The sequence below is a fragment of the Pangasianodon hypophthalmus genome, chromosome 4 (genome assembly GCF_027358585.1).
Source record: "Pangasianodon hypophthalmus isolate fPanHyp1 chromosome 4, fPanHyp1.pri, whole genome shotgun sequence".
In the NCBI taxonomy this organism is placed as follows: domain Eukaryota; kingdom Metazoa; phylum Chordata; class Actinopteri; order Siluriformes; family Pangasiidae; genus Pangasianodon; species Pangasianodon hypophthalmus.
In genome coordinates, this window is record NC_069713.1 from 23,755,310 (window position 1) to 23,779,896 (window position 24,587).

Genomic DNA, 24,587 nt, shown 5'->3' on the forward strand with positions numbered 1-24,587 from the left:
ATTGTGAAAATTCTGACTCCCTACCACATGGTAGTGGTTCCCACAATGATTGGAGAACTACAGTGTTAATTTCAAGCCCTGGATATTATATAATTCCTTGTAATCCATTTAACTCAAAAGCATCCAGTGTGTGTATTTTTATTTTTTATTTTTATTTATTTATTTTTTTTTTACCAGTGATGTGCACATGTACATAGGCCAGGCGCCCGTGTACAGTGCTCCTGCGGGCAGCATGGCTCCTGCTGAAGTGCAGCAGGCATACCAGAACACTGCCAGTGGACAGGCAGGCCTGACCCAAACTCCCATCTACACCTGTGCCAATCCCACAGACCCTCAACAGAGCCCTTACCCGGAAAAAGCCCTCTTATAGGACCCACATACACGGCTCTCGTCTCTCCAGTATACATACACACCCTTCTCATGAACAAAGAGGTGCAAGCTAACACTAAAACAACATGGCTACAGGGCACGGGAGCAGACTGATCCGCGCTCCTACATCATTGTCATTGTTTCTGATGAACATACACATGTCTATACACACTACATTCTCCCAGTAATGCACCCAGACAGTAGAAACCACAGAAACACTCAGTCTGACCGAGTAAAAGACACCGAATATTGATTCACTACTGACTGGTTACATTATGCAATTTGAAGAAAGGCAGACAGGAGTTAGTCTCTCTCTCACTATCTCTCTATCTCTATCTTACAGTCTCGCCCTCTCACTCTCTTGAAATATATGTCTTTCTGACTATCTTTCTCCCTCTCTCGCTATCTCTATCTCTCAAGCTACATCTCTCTCTCAATTTCGCTCTAAATTGCTCTCTATCTTTATCTATTTCTCTCGATCCTGATGTCTATTTCTTTCTTTTACATTATGTCTCTATCTTGCTATCTATCTATAACTTATCTCCATCTGTCTCTCTATTTCTCTACCTCGCTATCTGTCTGTCTCGCTGTCTCCATCTTACCATTTTTGTTTCACCGTCTCTGTCTTTCACACCCTCTGTCTTTCTCTGTCTGTCTCTATCTCACCATCTATGTCTCTCAAGTTCTATCTCTCTCGCACTCTTAAGTTATTTGACTGAGTTGGTGCCACCCTAATGCCTACTAAAGACTACACATTTACTTGTTTTGGAAAAGCTGAAACACAAATGGAGCATGCACATGTACATAATTTTCCTTTCTGTTATGGAACTTCTAACAGTCACAGGTGTTTGTTGCTACAGGGTTTCATAGGAGAACTTCATTTTTCCGTGTGTGTGTGTAGAGGTCAGTCTGCATACATAAGTGTAAGGTCTTCATGTGTCAGTAGTTCTGAAAAAGCATTGTAGCCATTCCACCTCTCCTGTGGGACTGTGTAGCACAGCACCAGCATGGTCCCTGACAGAGTGGCGCAGTCCGTACAGCAATCCCCGCAGTTCTCAGCAGGATGGCGCAGTCCATCTTCCTAGGGTCTTGAAGCATTTCTTTAACACAGTGTTAAATTGATTCTTAATTGTAGTATGTCTTTATTTATTTCGACTGTCATTTTAAATGCACTGTACTTTGATATATGAGAATAAGGATGATATTCTGCTTAAAAATGTAGATGTGTATATATGAGAACCTGTGTTACAGCAGCTGCTCCTTCTGTTGAAAGAGCACAGTGAAAGGCATGTAGTAATATTACTCAATGATGTTATGCACTTTTGATTTTGACTCACAGTCTCAAGTTTCAGCTCGCCTCAAGTTGTAAAACATTTTAACCACAGAAGGACTAAAGCGGCTAACTGAAAAATTCAAATATTTAGGCACTGGGAATTTTAAGATTTCACTAGAACACTAAAATTGCCTTGTACATTTTGATATGTCTGATTCCCCTCCATCGAGAACCAGTTGTGTATGATGTGTGTGGGAATGATTGTAGTCCAATATCTCTAATATCACTACATTTTTAATCATTTTGGGATAAGATGGAGGCTGAAAGTGAGTTCATTAGGATGTTTTATTGGGATCAGAGTTTGTATCCTCTTTGCCCTGGTATCATCTGTGTACGTGGAATATCTAAATATTAAAGAGTTGCTAAAAGATCTTGACCTGGGGACAATGAGCCAGTTCCAGCGTGGTCCGCCGCTTTTTACACACAGCTGTGATCCTGATATAAACTTTATTCACAGGGAGAATGATCTTTCCATGTTTTAAAGGTCCTTGGTGTATAAGTTCGGTTAAATGTACCTAGTTCTTTATGTACTATTTTAATCATCTGAATGATTAGTATTCACAATAAAATTAGCCCAAATGTACATTGTGGTGTGGTTTGTTTGGGGCTTATTATAGTGAGAAATAATAAGATGGGAAACATTAGCTTAAAATTAATGCTTAATATACTTAAATAAACATTTAAACTTAAAGTAAAATAGGCAGTAAATGATCATTAGGTCTATTCATTATCTACTTCTAATGCACAATGTGGTACTGGTTGGGTGTAAAATGAACTAAGATCACTGGCTGGAAGTATTGAAACGAAACTGTACCTAAAATACAACTATATTGCAATAATATATACCATCTGCAGTATATGGTAAACATAAAATGCCAGTTAATATATTAATAAGAATTATATCCATTTAGATGTTAATAGTTGCATTTACTATTTACTTTATTAAGAACACCTGCACATTCATGCAGTTATATAATCAACCAATCATGTGCCAGCAGCCCGATGGAAAAAAAACATGCATATACATGTGAAGAGCTTCAGTTAATGTTCACATTAAACATCAGAATGAAGAAAAAGTGTGACCTCTGTGACACTGATTGTGGCATGGATGTTGGTACCAGGTGGGCTGGTTTGAGTATTTCAGAAACTTCTGATCTGGGATTTTCAAATACAGCAGTTTACACAAAATGGTGCAAAAAAGCATTGAAAGAGTGACAGTTCTGTGGCTTATCTTGTTGATAAGAGAGGTCAGAGGAAAACGGCCAGATTGGTTTGAGCTGCCAGGAAGGATATAGTAACTCATATAATCACTCTTTACAACCATGGTGAGCAGAAAAACATCTCAGCATGCACGACACATCGAACCTTGAGGTGGATGGGGTTCAACAGCAGAAGACCACGTTGGGTTCCAAGAACAGGAATCTGAGGCTATCATGGGCACAGACTCACCCAAACTGTACAGTTGAAGATTAGAAAAAACATTGCCTGGTCTTCAACTGTCCAGTTCTGGTGAGACTGTGCCCATGATTTGGGAAAAGGATTGTGAAGTGTTAGAAATCCTGAGAAATACAGGTCATTATGGGGAAAAAACACATTTATATATTTATGACTTAACTTTTTTGTCATAATTTCTTCTTCCACTAGAGGGAAATGTGTTTTTGAAGCAGATTTGGATTCAGGTTTGCATGCAATTCTGAAAAGGTGTTTATATACAAGCACCTGGTGACATTATTAGGAACAGCTATACACCTGCTCATTCATGCAATTATCTAATTAGCCAATCATGTGGCAGCAGCATAATACATAATCCATAAACCAGTCTGGTCATTCTCCTCCGTCCTCTCTCATCAAGATGTTTTTGCCCACAGAATTGCCAATTCTGGATGTTTTTGTTTTTCGCATTATTTTGTTGTGTGTGAAAATCCTAGGAGATCATCAATTTCTGAAATACTCAAACCTCCCAGTCTGGAACCAACAACCATGCCAAAGCCAAAATCAGTGCCATCACAAGTTTTCTCATTGTGATGTTTGATTTGAACATTAACTGAAGCTCTTGACTTGTATCTCTATGACTTTATGCATTGCGCTGCTGCCACAGTACTGGCTGAATGGATAATTGCATAAATGAGCACACGTACAGATGTTCCTATTAAAATGGTCAGTGAGTGTAAATTTACATATCCGCCACCTCTCCACAAGTTCATGCTCATAGCAAAACTGAAAATACACAAAGTGTTGTTTTACTGTCACCTCTGTAAAAAGAAAAGCGTGACTTCTTCATCGTTATGACAATAAAAATGAATAGGACTGGAAGTGCAGTGTAAGCAGTAGCAGTGTCCAGAGTCCACAGCAGCAGTCAGTTGTGCAGTGTGTGTGTGAACAAGTGTGTGTCAGTGGGGGTAGTGGATGCACCTGACTTGGCTATCACTCTGTTACTGACTTTGTTCATTCTGGACTATTTTCCCACCAAGTCAGGATGCCTTCTGGAAGGATAGTCAAGCTTATCCTGTATGAGGTGTTAGAGTTTGCATGTCTGTGTGTGCCTGTGTTTGTGGTTCTGGAGCGATTTGCGTCGCTTCTAAGCTTTGAGAAATTCAACGACAGTACGGCTTACTGGTTGGTAGTGGCAGCATCCATAGCCTATGTGACCTCTGTGTCCTTGTTTGTCTGGGTGCCACTGAAGTACTTCATCCTGAAGTCCAGGGGGTTCTTTAAAGAAGTTACTAACTGGTAAGTGTGTGTTGCCGTTGTACTTAATGACCCTCAGTGACCATTAACCTTTATGTTCTGTTCACTACCGTCAGTGTGTCTTAACTTCATCTCGCATGTTAGAAATATATTCAATTTCTGCAGAAATACACAGAAAATCTCTTTACATGCTTAGGAATCCTTATACCTGTGTATAGAGGTATAATTGTAAATAAGTGACGGGAGATGTCACAGAGGTTAATATTACAAGGAAAAGGAATTTGAATGTTTACCCAGTTTTGCTGCTAAAATGACTTCAAACTATCTCCTTTCATTCATTCATTCATTCATTCATTCCTCTTCAGTGACCACTTTATCCTGGTCAAGGTCACAGTGAATTCAGAGCCTATCCCTGGATACACCCTGAATGAGATTCCAGTCCATCACAGAGCACCATGCATACACTCCGTCACACCTAAAGTTTAATTTAGCGTAGCCAGTCCAGCTAACACTATCTTGTTGGGAGGTAGGAGAACTTTGAGGAAACCCATACAGACACAGTGAGAACATGAGAAACTCCACAAAGGCGGTAACCCAAGCTCAGAATTAACCCAGCTGTGAGGTAGCAATGCTACCCGCTTCATGGTGTACTTGAAGTAATGTGTTCTAGTTTGTTTTGCTTTTAGTAAAAATGTAAAATGGCCTATTTTGCCCAAAACATAAAATATAGGCTATAATCTGGGGGTGTTTAGCCGGTACTTATAACCAGTACAAAACCCATTAGAGATACTATACTATATTTATATTATATTTCAATTTATTTCTGTTTTCACAGAATTAAATACCTACAGCTTTACATATCTAAGGAGTTTCCTCTGCACTGTAAATGTGTATCTTCATTAAATTGAACATGTTAACATGGAAGTCTGTGCTTTCACAGGAGACCTGTGACTCTTGCCCAAGCACTTCTCTGCACGCTACCATGTTTTGCCATTCTCATTGCCAGCTCAAAGGTAATATCATGATCAGGTAGTACTTCCATTTAGCATCTTGTTCAACATTTCATCGCTGGTAGAATCCAAATTCAAATGTGACAATTTGTGAGTTGGTGTTGAAACCTACCTGAAAATCGCCTCTTGAGGGAAGTGTTCAAGTGAAACAAATTACTTGAATTTTTTATAGAGATTTTTTTTTTACTTACATTAAATGTGCATAATAGGTCATGTTTGGTGTCTAAATTCTGCTTCTTTAGCTTTGCCCAGGCTAATGTAAATAACAATACAATTAGCCCTAAAATAACCGTAAGTCCTGAGGCACTAAGATGACAAATCAATCTTATGAAACTCTTTGGCATACTCCAAATAATAGTAAGAAATTATAAATCTGAGGCTGGAAAGCTGTAAAGCTATTTGATACTAGAATTAAGTCATTTGATTGAGATTTGGTGACTGTGAAGACCATAGCGTTAGTGTTCTTAAACCAAGAACAATATAATTTGAGGCAAACGTGTGATGCTTTTTCCCTAAGGTATTTCGTCTAGAGTTGTGAAAAAAACAACAGTTTTATCATTAACTTGAGCCGTACCTGTGGAATGTCAATGGTTTTCTATTACAACCTACAGAAAGCTTTGATTAGGATTGTTCAGGGTTATGAGTACATGGCTGAAAAGCATAACAACTTCCTTGATGAAATATGCCTTATATCCTGCAGTACAATAGGTACATTTATTTATTTATTTAAATACTTTTGAATATATGACAGACTGACAATCATTTTTTCAGACTTTCTCACTGGTAGAGTTGAACAGCTCTCCTGACTCCTCTTTACATCTTGGCAGGTTCAGCTGGACACAGGAATTTTCTATGGCCACTTTAGTGAGCTTCCTGTCTCACTGGTGCTCTTTGCCCTCATCTGCGTGGACATTGTAGAGAGAATTCGTCCATATCGCCTGAGAGGACAAGGTATGGCATACTTCAATGGCTTATTTCAGATCAATTACTGAAGTTATTGATCTGAAATAAATGACATACTGTATTTATAGCAATATACAAGTCTTCAAATATTTATCAACTGTAGACAAACATATAAACATTGTATAGTATTTTAGAATTGAGAGGTAATTCAATATATCCTAAAAAAATGATTAAATTGCAATACAAATATACATTCACTGTTCACTAATCATATAGCAGCAGCACAATGCATAAGATCATGCAGATACATGTCAAGAGCTTCAGGTAATGTCACATCAAACATCAGAATGGGGAAAATGTGATCTGAGTGAATCTGAGGCTACAGTGGGCACTGGCACACCAAAACTGGACAGCTGAAAATTGGAAAAAGACCCAGCAATGTTTTTTTTTTTTTTTTAATCTTTAATGTCCAGTTTCTGGGAACCTGTGCCCATTGTCTCAGTGTCAGATTCCTGTTCATAGCTGACAGCAGTAGAGCCTAATTTCTTTGGCTGTTGTAGCCCATCCACCTCAAAATTTGGCATGCTATATGTTCTGAGATGCTTTTCTGCTCAACACAGTTATAAAGAGTGGATATTTGAGTTACCATAGCCTTCCTATCAGCTTGAACCAGCTGGCCATTCTCCCCTGACCTCTGTCATCAACAAGAATGGTTCCAAATATTCTGTGTGAACTCTGCAGGATGTTGTGCATGAAAATTCCAGGAGAGTTTCTTAAGTACTCAAACTGGCACCAACACCCACACCATGGTCAAAGTCATTGACATCTTTTTTTCCTACATTCTGATGTTTGATTTGAACATTAACTGAAGCAAGTGACCTGTATCAGCAGGTTTTTATGCACTGTGCTGCTGCAACATAATTGGCTGATTGAATAATTGCATTAAGAGCAGGTGTACAGGTGTTCCATTAAAGTGCCCAGTGAGTGTATGCTCTTGAAATCTAAACTACTAATTAATTACTAATTAAATTACTATTAATGGGTTTAAATTAAATTAAATAAATTAAATTGAAAATGAGGTTTTAAATGGTTTTGTCTCATGAACCAGATAGTCTGGACTTTGAGGTTCCTGGCCCTTTTCTGACTCACCTGGAGCAGGTGTCTACTGTGTCATCACAACTGCAGGCTAACAGAAGTGCAAATGGCTCGGCGCTGAGGTCAGAAGGCATAAGCACATCACCGTCAGGACACTGGGCAGACATGGATGGCATCTCACGTTCTTCCAACATGGCCTACTTGTACTCCTCCCACTCTGACTCAGGCTTTCTTCGCTTCATCTGGGTTCGAGACCCTCGCCATGAGCTCTTCCTGGAGACATTTGTGTTCTGGATGGACACAGTGGAGATGATCAGAGTGGCTGGGGTTCAGGAGGTCTACAACTCAAACTGGGTCTTTCCTATCTACATCCTAAGCTTTTTCTCCATTCTGCGTGTGGTTGTAACTCCTAACAATCCAATGCTGGCTTCATTAGGAGTGGTAGCACAGGACCTGCCCTTCCTGGTTTTACGGATCTGCCTGGTGATTGTCTTTGGTTATGTGACTCCAATACTCTATATCATGAAGAATCTGCTCACATGTCTGACTTTTCTTTACTTTCACTTCCTAACCAAGCTGAAGGTGTTTAGCGGAGGAAGCATGTACTGAGACCTCTGGGGTGGGGAAGCTACTGGGGACTGCTTTGGGTAAAGAAATGTACAGGGTGGATACTGACAACTACTAATAGCACTGAACACACTATTTTTTCACTCATATTACTACAGAGAAGAAGACAAACTAGTAAGGCGAGTCTACACATAGTTTTTTTTTTTTTAAGTAAGTAATGCAAGTTAATGTTTCTAGGTATAATTCATAATGACAGAAGTAATATTGCAGAATACCAATTATTTTTAAGTTTAAAAGTATTTTAATTGAAATATCAATTGATTGATTTATTGCTATTAATCTTAAAATAATACTTATGCAGTGTTTGTTTTCATGGAAGTTCATGCTAAACACAATCTTCATAAGCACAATACCAATATTTTAGCTATAGTTGGGTCCATAAATATTTGAACTTTGACAAAGTTATTGTTATTTTAGTTATGTACCACAGTATATTGGAGTTAAATAAATAATTAAATAATATGATATATTTATATCATATAATGATATAAAAAGTGCTGCAATTCCTACACTGTTAACCTGGTTTGTATATATGAAAATACCTTCAAATTAAAGCTGAAAGTCATACTGATTACTTAATTTCAACTCCAATATACTGTTATAGATAGCTAAAATAACAGTAACTTTGTTAATGTCCAAATATTCATAGGCCTGACTGTATATTAAAGTTTCTATATTATTTGCTTCTGTATTTTCAAATAGGATCATAATCCAGCGTGATCCTGACCAGAATGAAGCGGTTACTGAAGATGAATGAAAGAATGACTAATTTTCTAACAGTGATTTCCTTATAAGCTAAAAATGACTTGACTGTCATTCTGAATAGTAGTTTGCTGCACCGTGGTACTACACCCCACTTATGATCACCAGCAAATATGGCGCCCCCTGGTTTATTTATGAAAGTTTGGTGTGGCTCATTTCTTACTGAAAATGTATGTGGTAAAAGTAGATGATTTTCAGTCAGAGCACCCAACACACCTGAAGTCGATCCTTATGGTCATTATGTATTATACATACAAGCTAAAACCCTGAAGCTTCACTCATCTTAAACCTGTACAACTAACACAGTTCTAACAGCCTGGTCACGTTTACTTTCTCTGGGACTCCTCTTCTGCCTAGGCAGGGACAGATTCTTCTCAACATTCTTCTATTTTAATTCAAACTTCTTATAGTGCCTTCACCCCTGTTGAACTTTCCCACATTTTGAAATGCTGCAGTCTGGAACTCAAATCAGTTTAATTGGTATTATATGTCATGGATCTACACAAAATATGTTGGAATATTGAATGGGGTGGGGTGGGGGTTAGGCTGGGGGGAATTATTCACAATTAAAAAAGGTAAAATTTGTGATCACAAAAGTATTAATGACCTGTTTATTAATTAAGCCTAGTTAAGAGTAGCAGTATTAATTATTATAATGCTGTAAATATATATTTTAAAAATATTTTTAAAATAATCCGTCTAACAGACTAATAGAAATTAAAAAAATACTCTCTTTTCAATATAATCATTAGTTGCAGCCCTACAAAGAATGTCAACAAAAATACTAAACAGGTACAAGTAGGTATTATCAGAGCAAACAGATTGAAAACCACACCACAGCACCAGCCAATCACATTCCTTTGGTTGTTAACTAGTAGATTTGATGAATAATTTCAATCTTTGATGCTATGAGATGAACCAGTAAACCAGCCTCTGAGCAGGGTGGAACTATTCAAGTGCCTCCTATGGCTGTATAAAAAGAGGCGTAATTCTAATTTATTTAATTTAAGTGTATGCTATATATTAAATTATGCATGTTCTTCTTCTTCTTCTTGTGAGTAATCAAAAACAGAGAGAGAGGACAGAGAGAAAGAAAAGACATGCTGATACAGTACACAGATAAAAGAATGGGAATGATGAGAAGAGAGTGTATGGTGTATGTTCTGATTGGCTAACAGGAGAGGAGGGGAGCACTGTACAGCGCTGAGCCACATTTGAATTCAGGCAGCGTGTCTCATGCACTACCTACTCTGGCATGTTGTTTAGCAACATGGATGGACAGCAAAAACTGAGAAAAAAGTAAGTAGCTGCAAGCCACAATACAGTTGTGTGGGTATCAGGTGATTGGGGGAACTGAATAGAGAGAGAGAGAGAGAGAGAGAGAGAGAGAGACAGAGAGAGAGAGAGAGGGCTCCTGGGAGAGACAATAATGAGAAGTTGTAAAGGAATTACTGTGAAGAGAATAAGGCAAAGAGAGGAGCATTTGTGAGGAGTTGTTGAGGTGAAGGACTGGCAAAAAAAGTAGAGAGAAAGGGAGGGAGTGCTCAAGCCTCTGCCTAAACAGACTGGAGACAGAGACGCTCACAGAGACGCGGCACTGCTCTCTGCTCTCATTGGCTGGAGTGGGAGGGAGAGACTGACGCAGGGAAAGTCAGATGGGAAAATGACATTTACGCTGCCGTGAATCAATCCTTAAACTCTGAGCCGGTGTGTGTGTGTGTGTGTGTGTGTGTGTGTGTGTATGTGTGTGTGGGTGTGGGTGTGTGTGTATGATAGGAGTGGTAGGGTGTGTATGTGTGTGAGTGTGTGTGTGTGTGTATAAATAAATAAAGCAGGCTCACATCAGAGGTATCATAGGGATGATCACAAGGATGAGACACACACACCTGAAGCCAGCTAAGTGTGTGGCTGTGGAATCCCAAGCTGGAGAAGATTTGAATCTTTGTTTTTGAATGTAACACTCAATCTGTTGGTTCAACTCATCCACCAGAGGTAGGCTGGAGTTTCTCGGCTCTTGTCTGTGTGCTGTAGATATGAGTGGAGTCTATATGGACAACACTCTCTCAAGACAAATCTAATGGTAACGGAGCTCCCTTCTGGGAAATTAATAGCTCTATGGGAGCTGTGAAGTGACCGGTGCCTCGCTTTGGATGTTGCCTCATCTTGACCTCTGGATGTGCTCTTGATGCTTTGCTGTGGTCTGGGACACTCGCAGATAGAACAGTCCACCTATGTAAGTAAAATGTGCTTGATTTGATCTGTGTTGGCGAGAGATGAGGTTGAAACAGAGAGAATGTTTCCTCAGCAGGGTAACCAGGGTAATCATATCATAATGAATTAATTTAAGAAAGAAGAAAAGTACACATATGGATGTTGCAAATTTGGAGATATTGAGAAGTAATACTGTTAATGTAATATTGTATTTTTCAAAGTTGTATTCAAGCATTGTTCATTTGGCTGAAATAAGATTTGAAGGTTTTTTGTGAATGGAAAAATACCAACCTGTTCGTACAGGGCCAGATGTTCAGGGGGGCAGAGTGCTCCTCTCTGCGTGACTCTTCCCGATTTGACCAGCCGAGCCCCTGCCATCTATCTATAGCAGAATTGCTACAAGTGTATATAGTTCCATATTTTGGTAGTTTCAGCAACATCCTCCTAACCTGCAGTATAAGACACAGAAGAGAATGAGTGACCTGTTTAGCTAATTCCTCCTGTGCATTGCAAGCACTAAATTCCACTGAAAATAGTTTGTGTCTCTGTGTTTAATTCATAAAGACAACAACCTTAGCCGCTAAAGTTTAATCCACTCGGAAGTTCTTCCATGCTTTTCAGTACACTGGATCCCCAGTGTGCTAAATTGCGCTACACCTCACACTAACAATGATTCACTTTTTTTTTTTTTCAATACCTGCATGGTCTACGCAAAATGATTCATGCATGTGTCTGTAGGAACCTCAGCAACAAGTTGTTTCTCAAAACACTCTGCTCTGATAATTGCACCACAGTACATTTAGTTTTGAAAATTTTAGATGTGCCTGGCACTGCAGAAGACAAACTGGGCACATTAATGGGTGTGTGTTTTTCATCACATCATTTTGTCTGTTTGGACCCTTGTAGATGCGCCAGGCAGTCTGTCATATGGAAAGCCAAATGGCCTGTGAATTCCTCAAGAACATCTGTTTAATATACAAAACACATCAAAAATAATTAGGAAAAAATAAGATGCCACTGATGTGCCTTTAATGGACAAAAAAGGAAAATAGGCATGAATCTTGTGTCCTCTATAAATTACACCATTTTTGTATGTGCTTAATAAACACATGTATTGCATGTTTTATGTAGCATAGTAGTTTCCTGAGTGGCTCAATACATTTGTTACTGTTGTTCAAGTCATCATATCAACTTGCACATGACAGCTATCTGTCTTCATGATGATTTATTAAATCTCTGCACTCTGTGATAAAAAGATTGAGCTCACGTTCTTTAAAAGCAACTTTCTTTTGATGATTGCTATTTAAATAACTGGGGTGTTATTTAGTCAGTAACAAAGAAAGCAAACAACCTGCATGCATTGAGATGCAATTTGTGCACAATGTGCTGATGTTGGCTAGATGTCTATTGGCTAGATGTCTGTGCTGTCTGGTTCATAGTACAGTAGAGCAACACTAAACAGGAAAGAAAAATGAATAGTGCTTCATTAACACTTAAGCAGGAGTGGAAACAACAAACTACATGTGCTCTCATTATACTACTTGAGTACATGGTTCACTGTAACAGTACTTTTTTGAGTATAATTAAACCATAGTTCTTTTACTTGAGTTTTTTAAATAAAATATTTTCAACACCTATTTTTGGTCACCATTACAGAGTAAAAATTTGCTTTTAATTTAGGAAGACTGTAAGCCAATTAAAAGACAATAGGTGCAAATTTTAATTAATTCAATTTCGAGAGTCAGTCAAAATAAAGCAGTTTCCTGCCAAAAGTCTGTCAGGGATATAGTATAGTTCACTACCATGCCACCAGAGGGCCTCTGTTCAGCTATAGCATCAGGGGGACAGCTACTGGCCCAGCAACATTGTAAACTACAACTCCCCCACATCTGAGTCACAGCATGAGTAACCCAAACCTATTCACTAATCTGGAAGTAAATCACGTCATCCTGTGTCTTGTTCAACTGGAAAAATATGATGGCTCTCCTGGTTTATGCAAGGGTTTTCTTATGCAGTGCGCAAATTTGTTTGCTAGTTCCCACTTGTGCTTTCCCCAGAGACATCCCCAAGTCTTCCCTCTACTCAATGGAAAAGTGCTTACCTAGGCCACTGCCATGTTTGATCAGACAACACTACAACAAAGATTCAAAATTCAAACAGGAGTTCTGGGAAGTTTTTTTGATTATCCCAATGCGAGAAAGGAAGCAGGTGAGAGACTCATAACGAACCAGCACTTAAAGCACTCTTTCGCCAGGGTCTTAATGAAATACTGCAAACCGAACTTGCATGTTGTGACGACGCTTCTCTTACTCAGTCAGTTTATCCAGTTAGCCATCTGCACGGACAACCTAATCGAAGCTCAAAGACAATACAACTATTTTCCTTTGCTCATTGACTCTGGGGTGGCAGGGAACTTCATGGATGAAAAAATAGCTGAAATGCTGAATAATCCACTTGTTTTCCTCAAAAGCCCCAAGACCGTAAAAGCATAGATGGCTCAGCATTGAGGAAAGGAAAAAATTAACCAGTGCACAATTCCCTTCCAGAAGTACATGGGCACATTACACCTGGAAAACCTCCATTTATGGTCACCAAATCCCCTCACAACCACATTGTTCTGGGCTCTCCCTGGCTAATGACATGTAACACGACAATTTCCTGGAAAGAACGTCAGCTCAGTTCATGGAATTCTAGTTGTTTTCAAACTTGTCTCTCTCTCCCCCATGTCAGATTACAAAGACTGAGTAGTGCAAGTGAATATTCCTGATCCATACCATGCCCTAACTGAAGTCTTGAGTAATGCAAAAGCCAACAAGCTACCACCTCACTGCCCATGGAATTGTGCCATTGACGTCTTACCTGGCACCTCTCCTCCTAGAAGCAGAACATATCCTCTTTCAAGCCCTAAAACCAAAGCAATGGAGGAGTACATCAGGGAGGCATTAGAACAAGGATACATCTCTCTCTCCAGCTTGGTGCCACAGTAGGTTTCTTCTTTGTGGAGAAAAAAGGTGACAGTCTTCAGCAATGCATAGCTCTGGGCTACATTTCATTACAGTGACATACAGATATCCTCGTCCCTTGGTATACTCAGCCCTAGAACAGGTAAGAGGGGCAAAAATATTTACAAAGTTGGACTTAAGTGATTATAATCTTATTTGTATCAGGGAAAGTGATGAGTGGAAAATGGCATTCATTACCATGTCTGGCCACTATGAATACCTTGCCATGCTGCATGGGCTCATAATGGTCCTTCTGTGTTCCAGGCATTTGTCAACAAGGTGCTGATAGAATTCCTGAATCAATTTGTCATTGTGTACATCGATGATATATGAATTTTCTAGTCCCCAGAAAAAGATCATGTCCTCCTTGTCTGGTACTGCAGAAGCTCCTGGAAAACCACCTGTTTGTAAAGCTTGAAAAATGTCTCTTTCATCATCCCTCAGTCAAGTTCCTAGGTTATATCCTGGATGAATGAGGGGTTGAGATTAATTCAAGGTGACCAATTGAATGTGGAAGCCATAACAGCATGGCCTCAACCTTGGGCCACTGAAGATCTGCAAAGGTTTTTTTTTTTTTTTTTTTACTGGTCCTTTATCTAGGGGTTCTAGATAAACATGCCTTCTCAAGGGGAAACCCAATGTTCTGAAGTTGATGTAGAAGACCACCCAAACTTTCCATAAGCTCAAGGAATGAATCACAAATGCCTCTATTCTCAGCCATCCTGCTCCTTCATTCTCATTTATGGTCAAATTGGAAGCATCTGAAAGCATATTGGTGGCATCAGCACTGTATTGTCTCAACTACATGGTCACTCAAGAAAAGTGTATTTTTATCACGAAAGTGAAGCCCTGCCAAACGGAACTATGATGTGGGGAATCAAGAACTCTTGATGATCAGGGCTGTCCAGGAGGAGTGGCAACACTGGCTTGAGGGATCTGAATCCCTTCCTTATCCTCACTGATAACCAAAACCTAGAATATGTCAAATAAAATGACTCGATGAAACGCCAAGCCAGGTGGGCTCACTAACTTCAAAGATGTGTTTGTGCACAGTGGGGCTTTAGAGTCTACCATTGCCACCAAAGTAGCAGGAACCATTAGTTGAGGCAGAGAATCCTAGAAAGAGTACGAGATTTTGGACTGCCTGGGTAGCTGTAGATGACTAAAGTTACCTGATTGATGTCATGAATTATTTTAAAAGGTTTAATGAATCTATGAGATTACTTGTATCATGATAAGCTGTAGCTGATAACCAGACCCTATATTTGGGTTGGAATTCAAGTTTCAACTTATGAATTCATGGAAGAAACTGGGCCCTCTGGGCTTGTCGGTTGTGACCATGGCTTCATAAGAATCTCTCCAGCTCTTGGTTAATCCTTTCCACCTGGCCATTCAATTGCAAGTAATATCCTGATGTTAGGCTCATCATTTGTCAAATGATGAGCAAAGTTGATTCTAGAGAAGAACAATGCCACATGCCTTGTTGTGGATTAACACTCTTAGCAGCCCAAATGTATTTATTGGTGCTGTGGTTGGTCAAGACTATGAAAGGCTGCAGCCAGTGCCTCCACCCCTCCAATTCCAGTTTAACGACCAACAGCCTCCCACATCATAGTTCTTTTCTGTGGAATATAGGCACAGGCAAGCAACCTTATAGGATTACCTTGCCATTGGGAATATATAGCTAACTCTATCTTCTCAATCATCTCAAAACCTTGCAAAAATTCTGGATATGCTCAGACATATAGCACCTATATAGTCTTAGTGTACACTATTACCTCTTTGTCCAGCAAGTCATAGAAAACATCACTGATGCCTGAATTACAGAGGCATTTACCAGTCCATAAAGCATCACAAAGTTTTCCTAGTGCCCCAAGTGGTGGAAAAGGCAGTCATCCACTGACCTTCTTTAATCCAAAGGAGATTATAGATACTTCTCAGACTTAGTTTGGTGATAAAAAAGAGTTTCTCAGTTGTTTTATGGCAGAGGGAACAAAAAGAAGAAGATAGAGTACTGGGCAAAAGTCAAAGAACACCCTTTTGTTTTCAATTCCCTGGGGATAATAATTCCATTTTCAGTACTTATTTATGCAGGTTCAATATTAGAAATAAAATATTAACAGATTTCATATTGTTTTTACTGTTGAAGATTGTGTGATTTTCTGTTAAATACATTTTCCCATTATTACTGTTCATTGTTGTAAGTAAAAAGTGTATGAATTTTATAAAGGTAAATATCTCCAGGAAAAAAACTCAGAGAAAAGACTCAGACACAAAAAAAATCTCCACAAAAAAGATTCATCAACTAGGAATTAAATTTGATATGCTTGGCAATTAAACAAGATAGTACTAGGAGGTGGATTTAGACTGGATTCAACTCCTATAACGCTAACTGTAACCCACAAGATGCTCCAGAATACAGAATAACACACCTAACAACACACTTATCCAGATCACATCAAACTCCATCCCCTGGACTTTTGGTTCTACACCAAGAGATACTCAAACTAATCAGTAGTTATTAATAAACAGCCACAGTTAGGTAGTATTTCGGCATGAGAAATGTAAACTTTAGTAATTACTGCTTAGTTAGTAGTGAACTATACCAATTACAAGCATTTCAATGTACAATTGTCCCTGACATTTTGTGCACATGACAAATAACTTGAAACTTATTATTTACTGAGTAATTAAACAGTATTTCCTGGTAGTTAACAATAGCGAATTAAGTGTTAAAGAAGCACTATTCATTCATTCCTGCTTAGTCCCTGCATAGTTACTTATTAACTATGGAATAGTATTTTAAAGGGTTACCCAGGATTTGTATAGCAGGACTGAGTTGTCTGAAACAACTGTGTGCTCCAGTTTACAGTTAAGTCTACAGCGCTCAAAATAATGATCAGTGAGTCATGATTGAGGTGGCCTGTTACTAATGATGTAATAGCAGTAAGGTTTATTTGGACTGTCAAAGAAGCAGCACTAGAAGACTTTTTTTGATTATTATGAAACAACTATTGGATTAGATTATAAGATTATGCCTATAACATAAACACATTTCTGGACTTCAGATTTCAAGTTTGAAATAATCTTGTTTTGTTGGCAGACAATTTGGTTTATTTTAAGTGTTTTTTTTGTTGTTGTTGTTTATTTGTTTAGAAGGAAGCAAAATTACCTGCCAATGCAATAATACAATTTCAAGCTGGATATGTATAAATGTGTGTAAAAATTATATAAGCACTAATAGAAGTGTTTTATAATAACTTGTACTAAGAAATATTACATAAATTTGTCTGTAGTCAATTTCTTGGTTTCATTTTTGCAGTGCGTATGACATAAGGTAACCAAGGTGTTTTTCTAATAAACACACTTTATAGACGAATTTATAGGCAAATTTATTTATTTATTTAACAAAACACGATTTATAGACAAATTTCTTGTAGGGCTAAGCTAAAAGTTGGCGCAGGAAATTGATGGATACATGTTATAACTCTCGTACACAGAATTCTCCTGCTTAGCAACTAGGATGACACTTGTGAATTAACCAAGGACAAAGTGAAGAAAACTGACTTCTGTGCTCACTTCAAGGTTCAGTTCACTGGCCCTCATACACCACTCCTTTCCCACCCTCATTTGGCACTGAGGGAAGTTGAATTATATTGAGTGTTTGTTTGGCTGTCTAGCCACTGGTCTACTGCAGGATGATTTTCTCTGCTGTGATGCTCTCTCTCTCTCTCTCTCTCTCTCTCTCTCTCTCTCTCTCTCTCTCTCTGCCAGTGTGACAGGCTACGCAGAGGACCAGGTGAAGGACATGCTTACATTAAGACCTGTTTTTGGCACTCCAATATGCCATATTATATAAATGAAAAGCTCCAGCAGGCTTGTGATGCTGTTTTATTTGGCATGGTGCCATACACTCTATTTGTGCTACACCAGTCCTCTGTCAATCCCTGCTCACCCTCTTCTTTTACGGCTTTGGCTGGGAATGGTCCTCCACGTAATTTCCTTATAGTACCCTAGCAATGTGCCAGTGAACTTGGTGATCTTGCTTTGTGTGACATAATGGAGACAGAGAGAATGTTTCACAAATCTAAGGGCCACAAATCTAATCACAGTTGAGTTACACAGGCATAGTGAGACTATGTCAATTTTTTCCTCACACAGAGGAACTCAGACATCTTTATCTGAGACCTTGCGTATCTATAGGACAGATTTATTTAAGGATAAAATTGTGACTAACCCTTAAATTATCATTTAAGTATAGCAGATGAGTGCTTGGTCAGTTTAAGTTTAAAACTCTTGAGAGCTCATCGAATGAACAAAAAAAGACTGGCATTATTTTATTAATTCAATAAATCAAAATAGGGAATTAAAGCATAATAAAATAGCTTATACCCCATGCAGAGATTAAGATTTCATAACTGCAATTTAGGTCTTGTGTGCATGCATAAATCCCAGAGCACGATATAAAAAATTAAAATGTAAAATAATAGGATGTTCTAGATCAAGTGTTATTTTATAAGCTGCTACACTCCTATTACATGTTAGTTTTAATGCTCGTCTTCTCATTCATATAATCATCATTTCATTTTTAAATTGTAGCTTTTATGTTACTTCATATTATGTTTGACAGCAACGGAAAAAAAAACACTTTCATTCTTCAGTCTCCATTTTCTATCCCTTAAAGATAGAAAGGTAAAGGCTCTTCAAGGTATGTGCTTGTGTTTAGATAATAATTGAAAGATTGGTTTTATTTGTCTTAATTTTTGGATTCGTGTTAGCTTAATTTTTTATTCATTATTTTAAACAAAAATTAATTAATGCCAATAATATAAAGCAACTGTTTTCAAAAAAATTCTCGATGGTATTCTTAGTCCTTGTGTATATTTCTGGCAATTAACAGAGCAAAACCGTGTAATCAAACAAGTTGAGGTGAGACTTTAAAAGCACCAGTTTTGATCTGTTAGAGAGGATTATATAGAGCAATGCTCATCCTAGACACAGAGAGATGCTTGACCTGGCCGAGAACACATGGCCACATGGCGTTTATCTCTCTCTCCAGCTCTCTCTTAAATCTCTTCTCCCAGCTGTTGACTGACTTGGATTGGTCATTCCCTTGTGCCAGATCCTAGGCATGGACCAGATATTATGGGTGCAGGCTCATGCAGTGTTCTCCATGCCTTTAGATTTCAGAGAAACTTCAGTAGGAGAATGTGAAGCTAGGTAAATAAGGAATTTCTTGCTGCTCGAGGGGTGTGTAGAGTCTCCTGTGGTACTGTTGGACCTGATTGTCACAGACCTCAGCCAGGACAAAGGAGCTGAATATGAACTTGAGATAAGAAGACAATGAAGTTAAGAAATTCTAAAGCAGGCCTGCTTTCTCCTGCAGTCAGATATGCCAACAATAAATAAGAATGTGTCCTAGGTGAATATCTCAGTTAAGACGATGTAGGCGCATGCAAGGCCTTGGCTTGACAGTCTACTATTCCTTATCAGGGATGGTGTTTCTCAGAGAGTGGCTGTCATGCAAGACTCTGACATTTTAGTGCGTGTGTGTGTGTGTGTGTGTGTGTGTGGGTGTGGGTGTGTGTGTGTGTGTGTGTGTGTGCTTGCGTGTGGTGCTTAATTATGGCTCTCTTTTCTCTCCACCTCTACATCTCAGTTATCTCTGGTCAATGGGTGGAAACTTAATGTTGCATCACTGTCAGCTCCTTTAACACCTACAGTAGGGTGCATAATTATTGGCACCCCTGGCAGTGGGGTGGGGTATCTGAGGGGTTGACAATTCTCTCAAACATATGACAAAATAACTGGTACCTTAAAATACTTTAAAAGTAAAATCCTCACATCAGAAATAAAGATGGTGAGGGAGGTTTAAAAAAACAAAAAGAATCCAAAGATCACAGTTACACAATTGCAGTTTAGTTTAGAATATAAAAGAAGTTGAAATGTTCTGCATGGACAGTGGTCTAGGATCCCTCAATAAGTATCTCCTATACACGTGGACTCCATCTTTACATTCAAAATACCAATCAATGCATGTGTTAATTCATTTTATATATTCATTTTTGCTCATTTTCCTAAAGCTGATTGAATTATATTCTAACTCTCTGCCTGTGAGTTGGTTTGGATGAAAACTAATGAATGAATGTAAATGTTATACCTCAAGTAAACATTAAAAAAAAAAAAAAAAAAAAAATTCAGTTTTTCCTGGTAAAAAATTAATTTCAGTTTTCAACAGGCATAAAATAAGTGACCTGGTGGGAAATAACATGTGGTTACAAGCAGGGATTATGGGGAACAAGAAAATTAAGTGCTCTCCTAGGATTCTAGACAATTAAATATATTATGTAACATGAGTGCAACAAAGTAGATCATAAAAATCTGTAAAAACATTTTGTTCTGGTCCAGGGCTCAGAGTAGTTGCCACTCTGTATATCCCATAATGCATATTTCTTTCCAGGCTGTATGAATAGCACTGCATGAAGCTAGGAGATTTCCATTTTTCTGGCTGGTATTTTTAAGGTGATGTGTGCATGACCATGCCCTGTCCACTGTGTATTACAGAGCACTGCTTTACACTGACACACCATGCTCTAAGAGGCTTACAGACAGATATGTGTATGTGTGTGGTGGGGGTTGAGGGGCACAATCATAAAAGTGGAGATATGATTAATGGCATATGTATAAGCCATGCCTGGCATTAAACTTACATTGGAGTGTATGTATGTGACTGACTAAATAACTCAGGGTAGTCTCTTTAGTAATTACTAGCAGAGGCTCATGACCATAGAGTTTGGTGGGGCAGGACAAAATGAATAACGGTATGGCCTACAACAAAATTGAGTGGCTAACACACTTGAGTTATGCTATAAGGTACTATATTGTGATTTTTTTTAGAGTAATCCTGTAATAGGTAATTGAGTGTCAACAACATACAGTCGATGAACAGTCGAAAACACAAAAGACCCAAAACTAACCCAAAAACTGAGATATTGAAAAAGGGAGGCAAATCTTTTTTCTTTTTGTCAGGGTTTGTGTGGGAAACAAGGTCACGGTGGCACACACACATTTCTGGTGTACAACCATTATCCACTCATATTCCCCCTTTCCTTCTCCCAGTCATTGCAATATATATTACAACAGAAATAGTTCTGTACATCTTAGACACGGTGTCTGCACTTAGACTTTGTTTTTGTTTGTGAAAATGTATCTTGTGCCCTCTCCCTTTAGCCAGCAAAAGATCAAAACTCACAGACATTTAAAAAGTCCAAGCCCTTGTCAATGTATTTTCATAATTAGCTTCTTTCTGATTAGCTATTTAATTAATTTATCATCAACCGCAACTGTTGTTTTCCTTAATAATATTTAATAATAAAATTAATATAGTAACAAATATAACAATAATAATAACACTAATAAAGACATTTTTTCTTCACGATCTTAATAACTAATTACTTTAATAAGTAAATAAAATTGTACTCATTTGCACAATGCTGTGGTATAAGAGGAATAAAAACTTTGAGACATAATAAAACTAAAATAATAAACTTTGGATTGATAACACTCAACTACCCCATTGTTATTTTTCTATTCTTCTATTTCTTTAATATTTTTAATCTAATTTGTTCATTTACTTTACTAGGGGTGTAATGATGCATCATGGTGGTCTGAGACTTTGTTTATTCAGTGAAATTGGGAGAATTTATGCATTTATTTATTTTAACATGTGGTGAACCTGTAGTACATTTTGTTTACTATATTTAATCTCTGTTCATAGCAATTTTTATACCGACAAAAAGCACATAATTTTGCATTGTTTAGGATTCATAAATTAAAAAAGGATCTTTTTAGTCATATTTTTTCTTTATTCAACTTTTGTTCAAAATATTCCGAGATTTGAATTGTGAATTGTGAAGCTAGCATCCTGAATCGAATCGAATTGTAACTGGAGTGTATTGTTACACCCCTGTTATTTACAGGTGTATATTTTATCCCACTGGAATTCTGTGCATGTCTGAGAGATGTTGTGAATGTTACAGTATGTCTTCAGTACACTCCTGCTATAGGTCCTGAGCAGCAGTGTCGAGGCCTGGGGTTCGGGCAGCTTGCCAGATTGGACAGTTTGCTATCCAGGTTGGCCTGAATTTGGTTGGACTGTGCAGGGATAAAAATGTCCTTGGGCATGTGGACAGATCTGGGCTCCTTTGTACAGATTGAAGTCTGATAAAGTATAGTGTTTCCTGAATTGTTTTTACACTTTTAAAAAATATTAAATGTTGGCATATTGATACAGTTGTTGTAACACATTTTGTAACTGAATCATGTTTTCCGTAGCTACAGCACTTTTTTGGCAAGCCATTTTAGTATTGCCAAATACAGTTTTGCAACAGATCGTGGACAGTTGCCATCTTAAAGTTTTGCTGTGGATGTGAAACTTTTGGAACTGTGACATAATCCTGTGAGTTCAGTAAGAATAGCCTACATTTTTACCTTTAAACTTATTTTAGCTCCACTGACCTGACAATTCAGATTTGTTTGCTGACTTTTACTGAAAATTTATTTAAGAGCTGCTAAACATTCAGATGGATGCATAACACACTTAGGCCTACATTACCCATCAGTAGATTTTCCATGACAGTTTATCTCAATACTTTTTACTGGCACAATTTTCACACCTCATGTAGGGATAATTTGTTTTATATGTTTCAAAATTTCAAAACCTTACTTTGGGTGAATCAGGCTTAGAGTCGACTTCTGGAGTTCAGGTCATAGAAGGATGCAGGGAGAAAGCAACAGATGCCACGCTCGAGAAATAAGCCCTCAAAGCCGCTGAGTCCCCCACCCCCCAAACACACACACACACACACACACACAGGCAGAGTTTGAGATGCGCTCAAGCCTTCGGTGTTGCCGGGCACACGTTCCATTTGTTCAGTTTTTGTTTTCTATTTTTTTGCATTTGTGATACAGCAGGAGGAAGCAATGATCACCAAACACAGGAAGCGAGTCTTGCTTTAGCATGCACATTTAAGAAATTGGTCATCCGTTCTAGAAAGGAATGGATTAAAGGGGCTCTCATGTACTTTCCTGGGTGAGAGTGCAAATAGTTTACTTGTGCAGTAGTTGTGGAGGGACAAGCAACAAACAAGGTGTAGTCAGTATGCCACCCAAGAAAAAGGTAAGATGTACCCCCTTTGAATATTGTTTGTGTGTGTGTGTGTGTGTGTGTGTGTGTGTGATGAGGTAGGCTATATTTGAAAGTGCCATCTGAGGAGAGGGCCATCTGTTGCATTCAGCCATAATCCATGTGAGCCTGAGTATCTCCTCTTCACTGCTTTTAGTTGCCGAATACTGAGATTGAGACTGTACTGTATATTGTATTGTATTGTATATTGATATCGTATAACCATTACAATGTCATTTCATTTAATACTAGGGCTGCACAACATCATTCATTCATTCATCTTCAGTAGCCATGTTATCCTGCTTAGGCTTGTGGTGGATCTGGAGCACATCCTGGGAACTCTAGGCAGAAATATAGCTAGGAATACACTGGATGCCACTCATTCACACCTAGGGGGCAATTTTGCATAGCCAGTCCACCTACCAGAATGTTTTTGGGAGGTGGAAGAAAACCAGAGAACCTGAAAGAAACCCAGACAGACATAGGGAGAGAAACTCCACATAGACAGAAACCCAAGCTAATGATTGAACCAGGGACAATGAAACTGTAAGGGGGTAGCGCCAACTGCTGTGCAACCATGCCTCCAATTACCTTTGCACATTGTTTGTAACTTCACAAATTATATATATTGCAACCCTAGGTTATTCAAGCTACTTACTAAAGATATACCAGTTTTTGCACTTACCTGGTGAGTGTGGACATGATTACTGTAGGCTGAAGTAAACAATGCAAAAAAAAAAACAAAACAAAACTTCTGTTTCTTTAAAATAAAGTGGTCTATTATATTACAGTGCAATTCCATTCAGTAGATTTGTCTTTATAAACAACTTGGCTCCACATCGTTACAGCTGTAACAATACAGCTGTAGCAATAAGCTGCATTTCTAAGCAGAACATTTGGTTGCCCTGGAAGATATCAGGAAGTCACTGAAACTATTGGTTCTGCTATAATAAAGGTTTTTAATTACATACACACTGTTGTTTTATACAAATCAGCAAGTTTATTCATAATCAAATGGAAAAAATCACCATTATTTCCCAGATTTAATAGAAAGGTTTCTCTGTTTTTGCTCTGAAATGGTACACATGCCTCTATTTGCAGTCTTGTAAGGCTGCTTGATCGAGAGGATTTTGCATTTGTCTCTACCTCTGTCTCTCTAAATCCTGGACTGACCTATGTGATCTTAATCTCCTTACAGAGAAGCAATCATGACTGAGAACAGTAAGGCAGAGATAGAGGACCTATCTAGCATTGTAGCTCAGTCTGGTGTTTCTGTCACACCACTCATTTGCAAGTCATTTAAAGTTCATTCATTCATTCATTCATTCGTCTAGTCATTCTTCTGTAGTAACCACTTTATCATGGTCAGGGTTGCAGTGGATCTTGATCCTATCCTGAGAACA

The 24,587-nt window shown here is 38.3% G+C and overlaps 3 protein-coding genes across 5 annotated transcripts in view; all 3 read left to right on the plus strand.

Moving 5' to 3' along the window:
* The window catches only part of LOC113540574 (signal transducing adaptor molecule (SH3 domain and ITAM motif) 1), a 47,584-nt gene extending 45,299 nt beyond the window's left edge, over positions 1-2,285 (plus strand). The window contains exon 23 of the mRNA XM_034303646.2: positions 178-2,285. Coding sequence (XP_034159537.2) covers positions 178-370 — 193 coding nt within the window. The 3' untranslated portion in view covers positions 371-2,285. The remainder of the gene's footprint in view (positions 1-177) is intronic.
* Positions 2,286-3,920: 1,635 nt separating this feature from the next.
* Positions 3,921-9,289, plus strand: tmem236 (transmembrane protein 236). Its single transcript, XM_026937129.3, has 4 exons — positions 3,921-4,432; positions 5,331-5,403; positions 6,228-6,351; positions 7,412-9,289. The coding sequence occupies exons 1-4, from the start codon at positions 4,179-4,181 to the stop codon at positions 8,005-8,007; spliced, it is 1,047 nt and encodes a 348-aa protein (XP_026792930.3). The 5' UTR covers positions 3,921-4,178; the 3' UTR covers positions 8,008-9,289.
* Positions 9,290-9,507: 218 nt separating this feature from the next.
* cacnb2b (calcium channel, voltage-dependent, beta 2b) overlaps positions 9,508-24,587 on the plus strand; it is a 35,119-nt gene continuing 20,039 nt past the window's right edge. Inside the window, exons 1-2 of one of the 3 annotated variants that reach the window (XM_053233697.1) lie at positions 9,508-10,779; positions 10,899-11,020. In XM_053233697.1, coding sequence (XP_053089672.1) covers positions 10,973-11,020 — 48 coding nt within the window. In that variant the 5' untranslated portion in view covers positions 9,508-10,779; positions 10,899-10,972. Of the gene's footprint in view, positions 11,021-21,864; positions 23,179-24,587 lie in introns of those variants that run through there. The other 2 variants (XM_053233696.1, XM_053233698.1) reach the window with 2 other exon arrangements.